The sequence below is a fragment of the Megascapheus bottae genome, chromosome 14 (genome assembly GCF_031878675.1).
Source record: "Megascapheus bottae isolate mThoBot1 chromosome 14, mThoBot2.hap1, whole genome shotgun sequence".
Taxonomy (NCBI): Eukaryota; Metazoa; Chordata; class Mammalia; order Rodentia; family Geomyidae; genus Megascapheus; species Megascapheus bottae.
Window position 1 is genome coordinate 41,696,056 of NC_143522.1, and position 14,139 is coordinate 41,710,194.

The 14,139-nt window shown below is 42.2% G+C and overlaps 1 protein-coding gene across 6 annotated transcripts in view; it reads left to right on the plus strand.

The window, feature by feature from the left end:
* The window catches only part of Klhdc1 (kelch domain containing 1), a 58,993-nt gene that overhangs the window by 13,524 nt on the left and 31,330 nt on the right, over positions 1-14,139 (plus strand). For 4 of the 6 annotated variants that reach the window (XR_016537619.1, XM_090345046.1, XM_090345047.1 and 1 more), the window contains exons 1-3: positions 2,227-2,338; positions 12,135-12,205; positions 12,687-12,804. Coding sequence is in view for 5 of the 6 variants with exons in the window: in XM_090345046.1 (XP_090201172.1) it covers positions 2,243-2,338; positions 12,135-12,205; positions 12,687-12,804 (285 nt within the window). In the remaining variant the exon portion in view is untranslated. Of the gene's footprint in view, positions 1-2,226; positions 2,339-2,772; positions 2,968-12,134; positions 12,206-12,686; positions 12,805-14,139 lie in introns of those variants that run through there. The other 2 variants (XM_090345048.1, XM_090345050.1) reach the window with 2 other exon arrangements.

Sequence of the window (14,139 nt, forward strand, 5' to 3'; positions counted from 1 at the left end):
CATAAGTGAGAAAAATGAGAGTGATTGTAAATGACTGGTTCTAGGTCGTGAATTTTATTGATTCCAGCAGTTAAAACAGCTGAGTCATATACATATATATCCTCACCTTATATTTAGATGCAAACTTCAATAAATTGCCAAAGTTTCCCATTTTTGCTCCATTAGCAATAAATGAGAATGTTAGAATTTGAATATGAAGTGACCCCCCCCCCAAAAGACACACATTAAAGGCTTTATTCCCAACTGTTGGTGATATTTGGAAGAGCGTAGAAATTTCAGGAGGTGGGTGCTAGCTGAAAGAAGTAGGTCATGGGAAGAGAATGTCCTTAGGTTCACAGTAATGGAGCTGGTGCATCATGGGCTAAAACCTCTGAAACTGCAAGCCTAAATAAATACATCCTCATTAATGTGTTTTCTCAGGTATTTTTGTCAAGGTTGATGAAAAGTCAGACTAACACAAATCTCCTTCCTTGCTTTCATGGTGGTATATTGTCCCACTCCATACTACTAAAGATTCTTCTCATCTTTCTTCCACAGAAATGTTTGTATTTCCAAGACCTTATGGTTATCTCACTCCACCTACGGCTTGGGAAATCTTATTTATGGCATCAGCTCCCACAAAAGTAGATGTACCGGGCCAGGAGTTTGGCCTAGTGGTAGAGTGCTTGCCTAGCATGATGAAGACCCGGGTTCAATTCCTCGGTCCCACATACGTAGCAAAAAGCCAGAAGTGGTGCTGTGGCTCAAGTGGTAGAGCCCTAGCCTTGAGAAAATCCAGGGACTGTGCTCAGGCCCTGAGCCCAAGCCCAGGACTGGCAAAAAAAATGTATGAATTCCTCCCTCTGACTCAGCAATTCAACGTCTACAACCATACTCCACAAAGATTTTTTATAAAACTACAAAATGTTGTGATATTTAAAAAAAAAAAACTGGAAATAGCTGACATGTCTATAGAACTACAATGAATAAATCACAACATAGTCACTCAATGTGATACTGTGAGGCTTTCCAAAGCTGACATATGATAGGGAATGATACCTGAAAGCAGACACCATTATGTAAAACCAGTAAGTAAAGGGCCAGGAGTGTGGCCTAGTGGTAGAGTGCTTGCTTAGCATCCACTGAGCATTGGCTTCCATTCCTTGGTACCACAGACACAGAAAAAGCTGAAAGTGGTGTTGTGGCTCAAGTGTAGAGTCAAGGACAATGCTCAGGCCTGGAGTTCAAGGCCCACGACTGGCAAAAAAAAAAAAAAAAGCAATAAGTAACCAAAGTATTTCTTTTTGTGTAAGGAAAAGACTCCACATCGGAGGATCATGGTTCAAAGCCAGCCAGGGCAGGAAAGTCTGTGAGACTCTTATATCCAATTAACCATCAGAAAACAGGAATGCATTTTGTATTGTAGCTCAACGTGGTAGAGTGATAGCCTAGAACAGAAGCGCTCAGGGACAGTGACCAGCCTCGAGTTCAAGCCTGATGATGGACAAAGAAAAGAAAGTTGGGGGGGGGGCAGTATCCTTGTACTGAATGCAGTATGAAGAACTCTTGAAAAACTCACTGAGCCTCTAATACGCCTTAAGCTTATATCTTCCAGCCTGAAAGAAACGGAGCTGGATATGATGAGCCACACATGGAATCCAAGCACTAGAAGGCTACGGCAGGAGGTTGACCAGATAGACCAGCCTGGACTACAGATTTAGACCTACAAATCCCTATAAATTAAACATATTTTTAGAACAAAGCAAACAAAAAACCTTACACGCGGATTAATAAATCACAGTGGGGGAAATCAGAAACTCCCCAAGATGTAGGACAACTATAGCAAAATTAGAAGAAGAAGAAAAAAGTTAACACTCTGGGCAAACCAGGTCTTAAATCAGAAGGGAAGGGAACTATTCTAGTTTTAAAAAGACGTGTTTAGAGAAGTAAAAGTCATTAATGACCAAAGGGATGCTGTTAAAACCAACTAGAGAGACTCTTGATGGGCGCGGGGCGGGGGTCGCGGTGAGCGCCCGAGCTCCGGGAGAGGCCTCGGCGGGAGCCAGGCCCGGCCTTCCTGCCCGGCCCAGCCTGGCCCGGTCCGGCCTGCCCGCCCGCCAGCGGCGGCGGACGACGCAGACGCGCCGGCTGCGCCTTCCCACAATCTGGACCCTCGACGCGTTCCGTTGTGCGTGCCCGAGTCGGGAGCGCGGAGCCGCAGCAGCTCGGCGTGCGGGGCAGCGGCGCGCCAGCGACGGCGCGGATGGCGGACTCGCAGCTGTTCTGCGTGGCCGAGGAGCGCAGCGGCCACTGCGCCGTGGTGGACGGGAACTTCCTCTACGTGTGGGGGGGCTACGTGGTAAGGGGAAGAGGCGGGACGGGGCGGACTCGGTCTTCGGGGACGCCGAGGGTCCGCCCACCCCTAGTCCCGGCCCCGGCTCCCGAGGCGGCTGGCGGCCCGGGCCTGGGCCGGCGCGCCCGGAACCCCGCGTCCCGGCGTCCCGCGATCCGGCGTCCCTCCCCCGAGTCCCGGGCCTGGCGCCCAGAGCCCCGCGCCCCGCGCCCACCCACCCGCCGGGTGGACGCCGCGCCGCCGTTGCCGTCAGAGGCCTTTCCGCCCCCCGGTTCCCGGGTCCTCCCTTCTCCCCGCCCGCCGCCCTCGGGTGGCCGGTAACCACCCCCGGGCGCCGACGGGCAGTTACCGCGCGATTCCTGGCGCCCACTTGGAAAGGACTCCAGGACCGCCGGGCCTGGATGGGTTTTGTTACATGATTATTTCATTTTCCTCGCGGTTGTTGGCCACGGTGCGACCCAGAAATAAAAAATGCCGGAACCACTGCCGCGGTTAACCATGTCTTAGGTACCTTGGTTAATGGATTTTTACGATCCCCGCCCTCCCCCCCACTCCCCTTCCTGCTTCAAGTTAGACTGGTATCAGCAACAATAAAGGAGAGAGCGGGGAGGCTGAGAGTTCGCATCGCCATGGAGGTTAGAATGCGTGTTTGTTTTGCTTCTGTGATCAGGGGATTACGCGTTAAGAGTTACAAGGCTGGAAAACTATTGAGAAATATTTGCTAATCCTCTTAGTCTACAGGTAAAGAAAAAAATAAAAGCCATCAGGAAACGCTACTAGACGTAGATCCTACATCTTCAGACGTCCCATTACACGGGACAGACCAGTAAGGAAATTGACGCGTTGAAATAAAGTCCACGCTATGTATGCTAGTGATTCTCACATCCAAGTGGGGTTTTGTGTGTGTGTTTTGTTTGTGCAGTATGGGAAAAAAGCAGAACTAATCTCTTGAGTGCCTGGTGAATCTGGGGTGTGCAAGGAATTTTCATGTCCCTAGTTTTATATAATCCGCAGCATCACCCAGTAAAGTACCTAAATCTCCATTTGATCAGGACAATGATAATAACCTTAACGGCTAGTCGACAGGAAGGGCAGTGAATTACAGCATGTAAAATACCTAAAGGCTGTTACTATTTTTTTTAACATTTCTACCACTTATTCTTGGTGAAAAATTATTAAGGGTAATGATGATTATATGCAGAAAATATTTATTTTTTCCTAGCTCTTGAAGAGGCAAAGATATCAAACTTGAAACTTCATCTTTTGTGAGTATATGTGTGTGTCCTGGGGATTGAAGTCAGGACCTGGGAACTGTCCCTGATCTGTTCTGCTCAAAGCTAATGCTTAACTTGAGCTACTTCTGCCCCCTCTCTCCCCCCCCCCCCACTTTCCAGCCTCTCTGGCTTCAAACTTAAATCCCTAGATCTCAGCCTCCTGAATAGCTAGGATTACAGATGTGAGCCACCTAAACCTGGTTTCTTTTTCTTTGTGAGACTGACCTGGCTATGTAGTCCAGGCTGGCTGCCTCAACCTCCCAAGTGCTGCTATCACATTATGTCACCACATCTAGACTTGATTCTTGACATTTTAAAAGTTAAGTGAAGGAGCAGGAAGATTAGCCTAGTGGTAGAGTGCTTGCCTAGCATGCATGAAGACCCAGATGCCACATATATAGAAAAAAGCCAGAAGTGGTGCTGAGGCTCAAGTGGTAGAGCTCTAGCCTTGAGAAAGTCCAAGGACAGTGCTCGGGCCCTGAGCACTGGCAAAAAGAAAAAAAAAAGTTAAGTAAAAAGTTACTGAAAATATATTTTTTAATTTCATGTCTGTGTAGATTCACATTATACTCATACATGAAACCATGAAACACATCTATGTAGTTACTTATAGCCCATAAATAAAAGGTTCTAATGTTTTATATCTTCTTTTAATCTTTTATTAAGCAGTTGTACAGAGGTTACAATTGCATAAGTAAGCTTATGAATGGAATATTTCTTGATTAGTGTAATCCCTTCCTATCCCTATCATCCAGTTATGTAGTTCAGTTTTTAAATAGTTAGTATGATGACTGCATTTGTTCATCCTTCTTCCATTTGTTTTAATCTTAAAAATTGTGTAATTGGCTGGTCACTGGTGGCTTATTCCTATAATCCTAGCTATTCAGATGTCTGAGATCTGAGGATCACTGTCCCAAGCCAGCCTGAGCAGGAAAGTCTGTCCAACTCTTATCTACAATTAACCAACAAAAAGCCATAAGTAGAGCTGTAGCGCAAGTGGTAGAGTGCTAACGAGCAAAAAAGCTAAGGACACTGTCCAGGCCCTGAGTTCAAGCCCCAGTACTGGCGCACACACACACACACACACATATTGTAATTGATGAGACCCCGCTTCTTCAGGTGGTAGTTAGGGTATTAAAATACTTGAGTATTCCTAAAAACAGAGATACTATAAAAACCACACTACAGGGGTTGGGGGGCGGGGAAAGTAGAGAGGGAACATATTCAGATCCTGAGTCTATTCCTTTTTAACTTTTCAGGATCTATCCCCAGTTAAGTAATGTCTAAGGCCAAAGTGAAAGGCAAAAGAGTAGTGACTTGTTAATTTGGGATACTTGGGAAGCTGAGAGGACATGGTTTGAGGCCATCTTGGGCAGCAAAGATAATGAGTGTACTGGTGAGTGTCTGCCACTCCAATTTCAATTGGGAGAACTGAAGTCCCAGGCCAGGCATGACAGTTAAATCTGCAAGAGTCAGTCTTTACGGAGGGGCAGCTAGAAATGGTGAACTCAACCACCATGATAGGAAGTTTAAAGTAAGTGGATAGCAGCCCAGTAGGAAAGAAGACCCTATCTCAAAAATAACCAGCCAGCCTGCTTTCCAGTTCCTCATGCCCACCACACAGGAGACTGAAATCTGGAGGACAGGGAAGTCTGGAACATGTTGATGCCCAAAATAAGTATCAAAACAACAGGCTGGTGGTGGGGCTCCAATGATAGACCTCCAGCTTAGCAAGCACAGAGCACTGGTTTCAAAGCATAGTACCACCACTACCAAAAATAACAAAAAGCCAAACATAGTATGTAGTAAGAAAAATAGAATCTTTCCAACAACTGTTTTAGAAATGAAATACCTTCTGGACAGAAGATAGCTAAAATATCCTGGAATCTAAAGGTATTTTAGCAGTCATTAGGAATAATGAACAGATTGCCCAATTTTGATTCCTTCAATGATAATTTCCTCCTCCTCAAAACAATGTTAAAATTAACAAACATAGGGGCCAGGAATTTGGCCTAACATGCATAAAGACCCAGGTTCAATTCCTCGGTACCATATACATAGAAAAGCCAGAAGTGGCGCTGTGGCTCAAGTAGTAGAGCTTTAGCCTTGAGCAAAGCCCAAGGACAGTGCTCAGGCCCTGAGTTCAGTCCCCAGGACTGCCAAAAATAAATAAATAAATAAAATACCTGCCTAATGTACTTATATAATATTTAAAGTACTAATTATTGAACAAGTTTTTGGTGGTTTGGGGGAGTATGGGATTTTAACTTAGGGTTTTGTGCTTGGCTGGCAAGTGTTCTACCACTTGAGCCATGCCCTCAGCTCTTGAATGAATTTTAGAGAACTGTGTGTCTGAAAACATCTCTAGAAGTAAGGGTAATGCCAAAGAAAAATATGTAGTAAATCCTAATCGGTACCAGAATATTAGTTTGCTCTTAGTCCTTTGGTATCTTTTCCACATTGTTGAAATTAATGGAAACTTTAATGGTACTAGTAGGACCATTCAATGTCATTAAGTAGTTTTTCCAAACTTTAGAGAAAAAGTCAGTATATGTCTATGAATGGTATACATTTCTTTTACAGTGTTAATCATTCAAACAGTACTATCTCTCTAATACAAGTGATTTTAAAAATGATTTGTGTAACTGAGAGCTGCTGGTTCATGCCTGTAATCCTAGCTACTCGAGAGTCTCTGATCTGAGGATCTTGGTTCAAAACCAACCCAGACAGGAAAGTCCATGAGACCTTATCTCCACTGAATTACTGAAAAAGCCAAAAGTGGAACCATAACTCAAGTAGTGGAATGCTAGCCTTGAGTAAAACAAACTCAGGGACAGCATCCAGGCCCTGACTTCACGCCTCAGGACTGGCACCAAAAAAAATAATATGAGTGGTGTTTTTTTTTGTTTTTTTTTTTTTTGTTTTGGGGGGGTACCCTGTGTACTAGTACTGTGGCTTAAATTCAGGATTTTGCATTCCAGTGCCATCCTTCTACTTCTGAAAAACTGATTTTTTTAAATTAATTAATTTATTTATTTTTGCCAGTCCTGGGCTTGAGCTCAGGGCCTGAGCACTGTCCTTGGACTTTCTCAAGGCTAGAGCTCTACCACTTGAGCCTCAGCACTACTTCCGGCTTTTTTCTATGTATGTGGTACTGCAGAATTGAACCTGGTTCTTCGTGCATGCTAGGCAAGCACTCTAGCCACTAGGCAAAACTTCCAGTCCCCGAAAAACTGATTTTTAAGCATTGTAAAATGAGAGGGCAGGTGACAAATAGGAAAATATTACAACATTCATGATTGGTAAAGATTCTGCAATAAAAAAAAATCTTCCCTGGGCTGGGAGTTTGGCCCAGTGGTAGAGTGCTTGCCTAGCATGCACGAATACCCGGGTTTGATTCCTTGGTACCACATACTTAGAAAAAGCCAGAAGTGGTGCTGAGGCTCAAATGGTAGAGTTCTAGCCTTGAGAAAAAAATCCAAGGACAGTGCTCAGGCCCTGAGCTCAAGCCCAGAACTGGGAAAAAAAAAAAAAAAAATCTTCCCAGAGCCGCGAGTTTGGCCTAGTGGAAGAGTACTTGCCTAGCCTGCATGAAGACCCAGGTTTGATTCCTCGGTACCACATGCATAGAAAAAGCCAAAAATGGTGCTGTGGCTCAAGTGGCAGAGTGCTGGCCTTGAGGAAGAAGCCCAAGGACAGTGCTCAGGCCCTGAGTTCAATCCCCAGAACTGGCAAAAAAAAAAAAAAAAATCTTCCCATGAAAAAAGTAAGAACTATAACATGAACCAGAGAATCTTGGTTTAAAATAACTTTGTGGGTAGGGTTAAGGGAGGTTACTAGGGCTTTGAACTTGGGCTTCATGCTCTTGGCTTTTCCCCTCATGTCTGGCTCTCTCTCACTTGAGCAATGGCACCAGAAACCAGCTTAACAGTGAGTTTTTTCTTTTCATTTTACAAAGATTTAAAAATAATTGTGGAGAAAAAAAAAGTAGGGAAATGAATTATAACTAGGCTATTAATGGGATCACACATGTATGTAACCTTGTTGAGAAGGTGTGTTCACAAGCCATAAATATGTGCTTTTAAAAAAATTTTATTGTTATTATAAAGGTGATTTACAGAGGGATTACATTTTATGTTCTTTTTTTTTTTTTTGCCAGTCCTGGGCCTTGAACTAAGAGCCTGAGCACTGTCCTTGAGCTTTCTTAAGGCTAGAGCTCTACAGCTCTAACACTTGAACCACAGCACCACTTCTACCTTTTTTTTTTTTTCTTCTATGTATGTGGTACCAAGGAATCAAACCCTGGTCTTCATGCATGCTAGGCAAACACTCTACCACCAGGCCAAACTCCTGGCCCCCATTTTAAACCTAATAGTTTTACCTCTTTTTTTTTTTTCCCTCCCAGTCCTGGGCCTTGAACTCAGGGTGTGAGTATATTTCTTGGGCTTTATCAAGGCTAGAACTCTATCACTTGAGCCACTGTACCACTTCTAGCTTTTTTCTATGTATTTGATATCTAGGAATTATACCAGGTCTTCATGAATGCTGGGCAAGCACTCTACCACTAGGCCAAACTCCTAGCTAGTAGTTTTACTTTATATATCCCAAGGTGGTCACATAAGCCATTTAAGACAAGTAGCTGGTATTTTAAAAAATATTCAGAGGACAAACATGTCACTATTTGTGATATTCATTATTCTACTGAGTAATTTATCTGGTTATTTTACTTTCATTCATGGCCTGACTACCTCCTACCAATCCCCATAAAGAGTTAGTTCTACTAAGATAGTTTGTTGTACATTGGATCTAAAACTGGTTATAGCTCAAAATATGAATTTTGCATGTCAAGTACTATTTTAGTCTCACTTGCAGCCAAGTTGTGAGCAAATAGATTGAACCTGCTGGTTTAGATTCATTTATATTAGGTTTGGATTCAAGAATAAAGATGTAGCTCGATGCAGTGACTCATTCCACTAGCTACACAGGAGGACTGAAGTTTAAGGGAAGCCTGGGACAGAAGTTCCTGAGATCCCCCTACCCTATCTCAGCCAATAAGAGAGTCTATGTACCTGTCATCCACGCTGTGCTGGAGGCTGACACTGGAAGAGAGGTTGGAAGGATTTCTACACAGATCACACAAAATGTCTTCATAAGACCCCATCTTAACAGACAAAACTGGGTGTATTGATATGTACTGTCCGCCCAGCTATGGTGAGAAGCATGGACAGGGGGAATCACAGTTCAGACCAGCCTGAGGAAAAAGCAAGATCCCACTCAAAAAGAACTAGAGGGGGCCGGGAGTTTGTCCTAGTGGTAAAGTGCTTCCTAGCATGCACGAAGCCCGGGGTTCGATCCCTTGGTACCACATACAAAGAAAAAAGCCAGAAGTGGTGCTGAGGCTGAAGTGGTAGAGCTCTAGCCTTGAGAAAGTCCAAGGACAGTGCTCAGACCCTGAGCTCAAGCCCAGGACTGGCAAAAAAAAAAAAACAAACTGGAGATATGGCTTTGGCAATGGAGTCTGAGCCTAGCAAACTCAAAGCTCAGAGCTAAAGCCCTAATGCTGCCAAAAGATGATAAAGATGTAAAATTTGGGACTTTGAGAGGATTCTTACCCAGACAATGATTTTGGGAATTCGGAGTCCCAGGCATAAAAGGCATTGCCATAAGCTGCAATATGGTGCTCCCCAGGGACTGTAGACCTATGGTGTGGGGTTTTTTTTTGTTTTTGTTTTTTGGGTCATGGGACTTGAACTCTGGCCTGGGCACTGTCCCTGAGCTCTTCAGTTCAAGGCTACCGTCCTACCCCTTAAATCAACACCCACTTCTTGTTTTCTGCAGGTTAATTGGGGATGAGAGTCTCAGGTCCTTTTGTGCCCGGGCTGGCTTTGAACCTTGATCCTCAGATCTCAACCTCCTGAGTAGCTAGGATTACAGGCATGAGCTACCTCGCCCAGCTTAATTACTTTTTTAGTGTGCAGTTACTGGTGCTTGAACTCAAGGCCAGGACTGTCCCTGAATACTTTTGCTCAAGGCTAATACTCTACCACTGAAGCTACTGCTCCACTTTCAACTGTTTGGGAGCTTTATTGGAGATAAGAGTTTCACAGACTTTCCTGTCCAGCTAACTTCTAACTTTAATCTTCAGATCTCAGCCTCTTGAGTAGTTAGGATTATAGGTGTCAGTAATGACACACGGCTTAACTATTTTCATTCTTACATTTATAGATTGCTTAGTCAGCAATATATTTGTATGACTATCTGTTATTGTGTGTATTCTATCAGTGCCTGTGCTAAATACTTTGTTAAATGTAAACAAATATTTATTAAAGATTTGAAAAGCATCCTTAGATCCAGCTATGTAATATATATTCTGAAGGATATTCTGTCATGTAGATTTAGTGTGACTTGTTTAGTGAATATTTGAATGTTCCCTTGCTTTCTTTTTGTTTTTACTGTTGTTTGTAATGATCCTAGGGCTTCTATTCAAATCCTGGATGCTGTCTTTGAGTTTTCATGCTCAAGGATATCACTCTACCACTTGAATCACAGATTCACTTCTGACTTTTTGGTGGTTAATTACAAATAAGAGTCTCACAGGGCTGCCTTCTAACTTTAATCCTCAGATTTCAGCCTCCTATGAGCCAGTGTTACCTGGCTCTAAAAGTAACTTTTCTTTTTTTCCAGTCTGGGGGCTTGAACTCACTCTGGTAGCTGTCCCTGAGCTTTTTTGTGCTCAAGACTAGGGCTCTACCTTTGAGCCATCACTCTTCTTTCTTTTTTGATATAAGAAACAGTAGTATAACCTGTACTTAACAGATGTCCTGTATTGCCTTATAAACTTTTTTTTTCAGTTTCGCCTTCCATGTTGAAATCTTTTTTCTTTTTTTTATATTTTTTATTAAAGACTTTATTAATGTTGATTTTTACATCATATTTTAAATGACAAGTTTAACAAACAAGCGTTCAAGGAGGGAATCTATTTACAAGCACTGAGACTTAGTATTTAGAACTTAATCACAATTAGGCTAAGGGTTTGTATGTCATATAAACATTAATTTAAGAGATAAAACATTATGTCTATAGAGTCATAGGTTTTTGTCTATATAGTTATGTTTATATTTCCATTGCCATGTCCATAGCTTTGGGTATGCAGTTATTGAGTCCTCGCTCTTGTACTCTTTGGATTTAATAGCCACATATTAAGGATACCATGCCCATGGTGAAATCTTTTAAAATCTGCCTTTCTTTTTCTTTATTTTGTCATTTGGCTTAAAGTAGAGATCCACTTCTTCTGTTTTCCATATAGTTGCTTGCCTTTGTATCACATGTTACATCATTCCCTTTTCCCTACTAACGTGCAAGACTCATCTGTCATACATCAGGTTTCTGTGGATATATGACCTGTTTCTGAACTTAGTTTTCTTTTTTGTCAGTTTTGGGTTTTAAATTCAGGGCCTGAGCACAGTCTCTGAGGTTTTTTTTGTTTTGTTTTATTTTTGCCAGTCCTGGGCTTGAGCTCAGGGCCTAAGTATTGTCCTTGGAATTTCTCAAGGCTAGAGCTCTACCACCTGAGCCTCAACACCACTTCTGGCTTTTTTCTATGAATGTGGTACCAAGGAATCGAACCCGGGTCTTCATGCATGCTAGGCAAGCACTCTACCACTAGGCCAAACTCCTGGCCTCTCTGAGTTTTTTTTTTTTTTGTTCAAGGCAAATCCTCTACCACTTTGAGCCCACAGAACCACTTACAGTTTGCTAGTGGCTGATTGGATATGAGTCTAACAGGCTTTCTTACCCCACCTGGCTTTGAGATCCTCAGATCTCAGTCTCCTGAGTAGCTAGGATTACAGACATGAGCTACCAGCACCCAGCTTCTGGATGGTGTATGCCATTGAAGTGATCTGTTTATTCTTATAACACAGCACACTACACTAAATTATAATAGCTTTTTTTTAGAGGGCTGTTGGTGTAGCGAAATCCCCATTATCATTCTATTTCATTCTTTATCCTTGTGTCCAGAATTAAACATTTGACACTATACCTTGTAAATAGTAGGGACTCAAAAAACTATGCTCAGTGAATTAAGATATTCTGATACAGTACTCTTAATTTTATTATAAATTTTTCCTTCCTTAATCACTCATTATCCAAAATAGTGCTGCTTTTCTTCCTGGATTTATACTCTTTAAAATTCTGGTATAAAATTTGTTATTTTTAGGTTGGAGAATTTGGCTTAGTGGTAGAATGCTTGCCTAGCATGATGCATGAAGACCTCAGCTCAATTTCCTCGGTACCACATACACAGAAAAAGCCAGAAGTGTGGAAGTGGTGCTATGGCTCAAGTAGTAGAGTACTAGCCTTGAGAAAGCCCAAGGACATGGCCAGGCCCTGAATTCAAGCCCCAGGACTGGCAAAAAAATAATAATAATTGAGTCTGTTTTATGTTTGTAATATTTTAATTGTTATCCTAAGGAATTATAATTACTATGTAATTGATAAATATAATTTTATGTGTTGTGTATTTTTAGTCTATTGAAGACAATGAAGTTTATTTGCCTAATGATGAAATTTGGACCTATGATATTGATAGTGGGTTGTGGTAAGTAATTTTACTTTCAGAATGTCTGATATTAATATATTCATTATAAATGTTCTAACTGAATATAGGGAATTTAAGAACATACTTGGAACATTTCTGAAATCTCTCTCTGCTTTCATTCTCTGTGACTCTTTCCTATCTTCTTCCCTCTACACACTCTGTCCCTTAGCATTCTTCTCAAGACCAACACTAAAAGTCTTTTATTCTAATTCCCATGTGTGAAAATTTTGTTATTTTTGTTTCTCCAGCAGGCTGCCAGACCTTTAAACTGGATCTTATCCATGTTTTTACGGTGTTGACTACAAATACTCTATTGAGAAAGAGCCTCACTATGTAGCTCCAGCTGGCCCAGAATTCCCCATCTTCCACCTCTGCCTCCTAGTGCTAGGATTACGGGCCTGCAATAGGAAGTGACAGTATTCACTGGACAAAATACGTTGGGGCCTTAAAGGGGAACTTTTCTTTGTCATTCTTGCTTCAGGAGAATGCACCTAATGGAAGGAGAACTCCCTACCTCCATGTCAGGAAGCTGTGGTGCTTGCATTCATGGAAAGCTCTATGTTTTTGGAGGATATGATGACAAAGGATACAGCAATCGAGTAATACTTTCTTTTAATTCAAGAGTGCAGCAAAATGTAATGTTTCATGTATCATTTCATCTCATAGGTTTACAACTATTTTTGAAAGATGGTAACTATAGAAAATATTAAGTTTATAAGATTTTTAAAGAGAATAGATGGGAAAACCCTTGTGAATCTCTCCTCTATGCCTTTCTGCTTCAGAATTAGCACATACTAGCTGGTCTTGGTGACTCACATCCAACTACTCAGGAGGTGAGCTATCAGGATTGCTGTTTGAAGCCAGCATGTGCAAGAAAGTCTATGAATCTTCAGTTAACCAGCTTTTAACTGGTTAGTGGTATAACACTAGCCTTGAGCAAAAAAGCCCTTGAGTTCAAGCCATAGAACCAGCACATACATACACAAAAATAACTAGTCCATATTTAGTTTATATCCAACCGGCAAGATCATGATGAGACATTATCTAGCATGTAGTCCTAGTTAATCAGAAGTCTGAAATCTGATGATTATGGTTCAGAGGCAGCCCAGGTAGTTCAAATTATGAGACTCTTACCCCTAATTAGCCACCAAAAAGCTAGAAATGGAACTGTGGTAGAGCAGTAGCCTCAAACGAAAACCTCAAGGACAGTGCCTAGTCCCTAATTTTAAACCCCAAGACTGACACACATAGAAAAAGGGAAATGATACATTTCCATATGTCTCATATGGATTTGTGTGTGTGTGTGTGCACATGCTAGTACTGAGGCTTGAACTCATATTCTTGATCAGCTTTGATAGCATACCACCTTGAGCCATGCTTATTCGCTGCTCATTTTGGAAATGAAACCTCTTGGGCTCTTCTGTGTAGGCTGAATTCAAACTGTGAACCACTTCTGTGAGTCTACCTTCTTTTTTTTTTTTATTTACTTTTTTTTTTTTTCTTTTGCCAGTCCTGGACTTGAGCTCAGGGCCTGAGCACTGTCCTTGGACTTTCTCAAGGCTAGAGCTCTACCACTTGAGCCTTGGCACCACTTCTGGTTTTTTTCTATGTATGTGGTACCGAGGAATCGAACCTGGGTCTTCATGCATGCTAGGCAAGCACTTTAACCATTAGGCCAAACTCCCGGCCACATGTGAGTCTACCTTCTAAAATGCTGTCTCATTTTCATTAATTCTACAATTTAAAATTTCTTCCTTTTTTTTTTTGTGTGGGTAATGGGGCTTGAACTCTAGGCCTGGGTGCTGTCCCTGAGCTCTTCAGTTCAAGGCTACCACCTACCCCTGAGCCACAGCCCCACTTCCCATTTTTTAGTGAATAATTGGAGATAAGAGTCTCATGTTCTTTAGTGCCCAGCTGGCTTTGAACCGAGATCC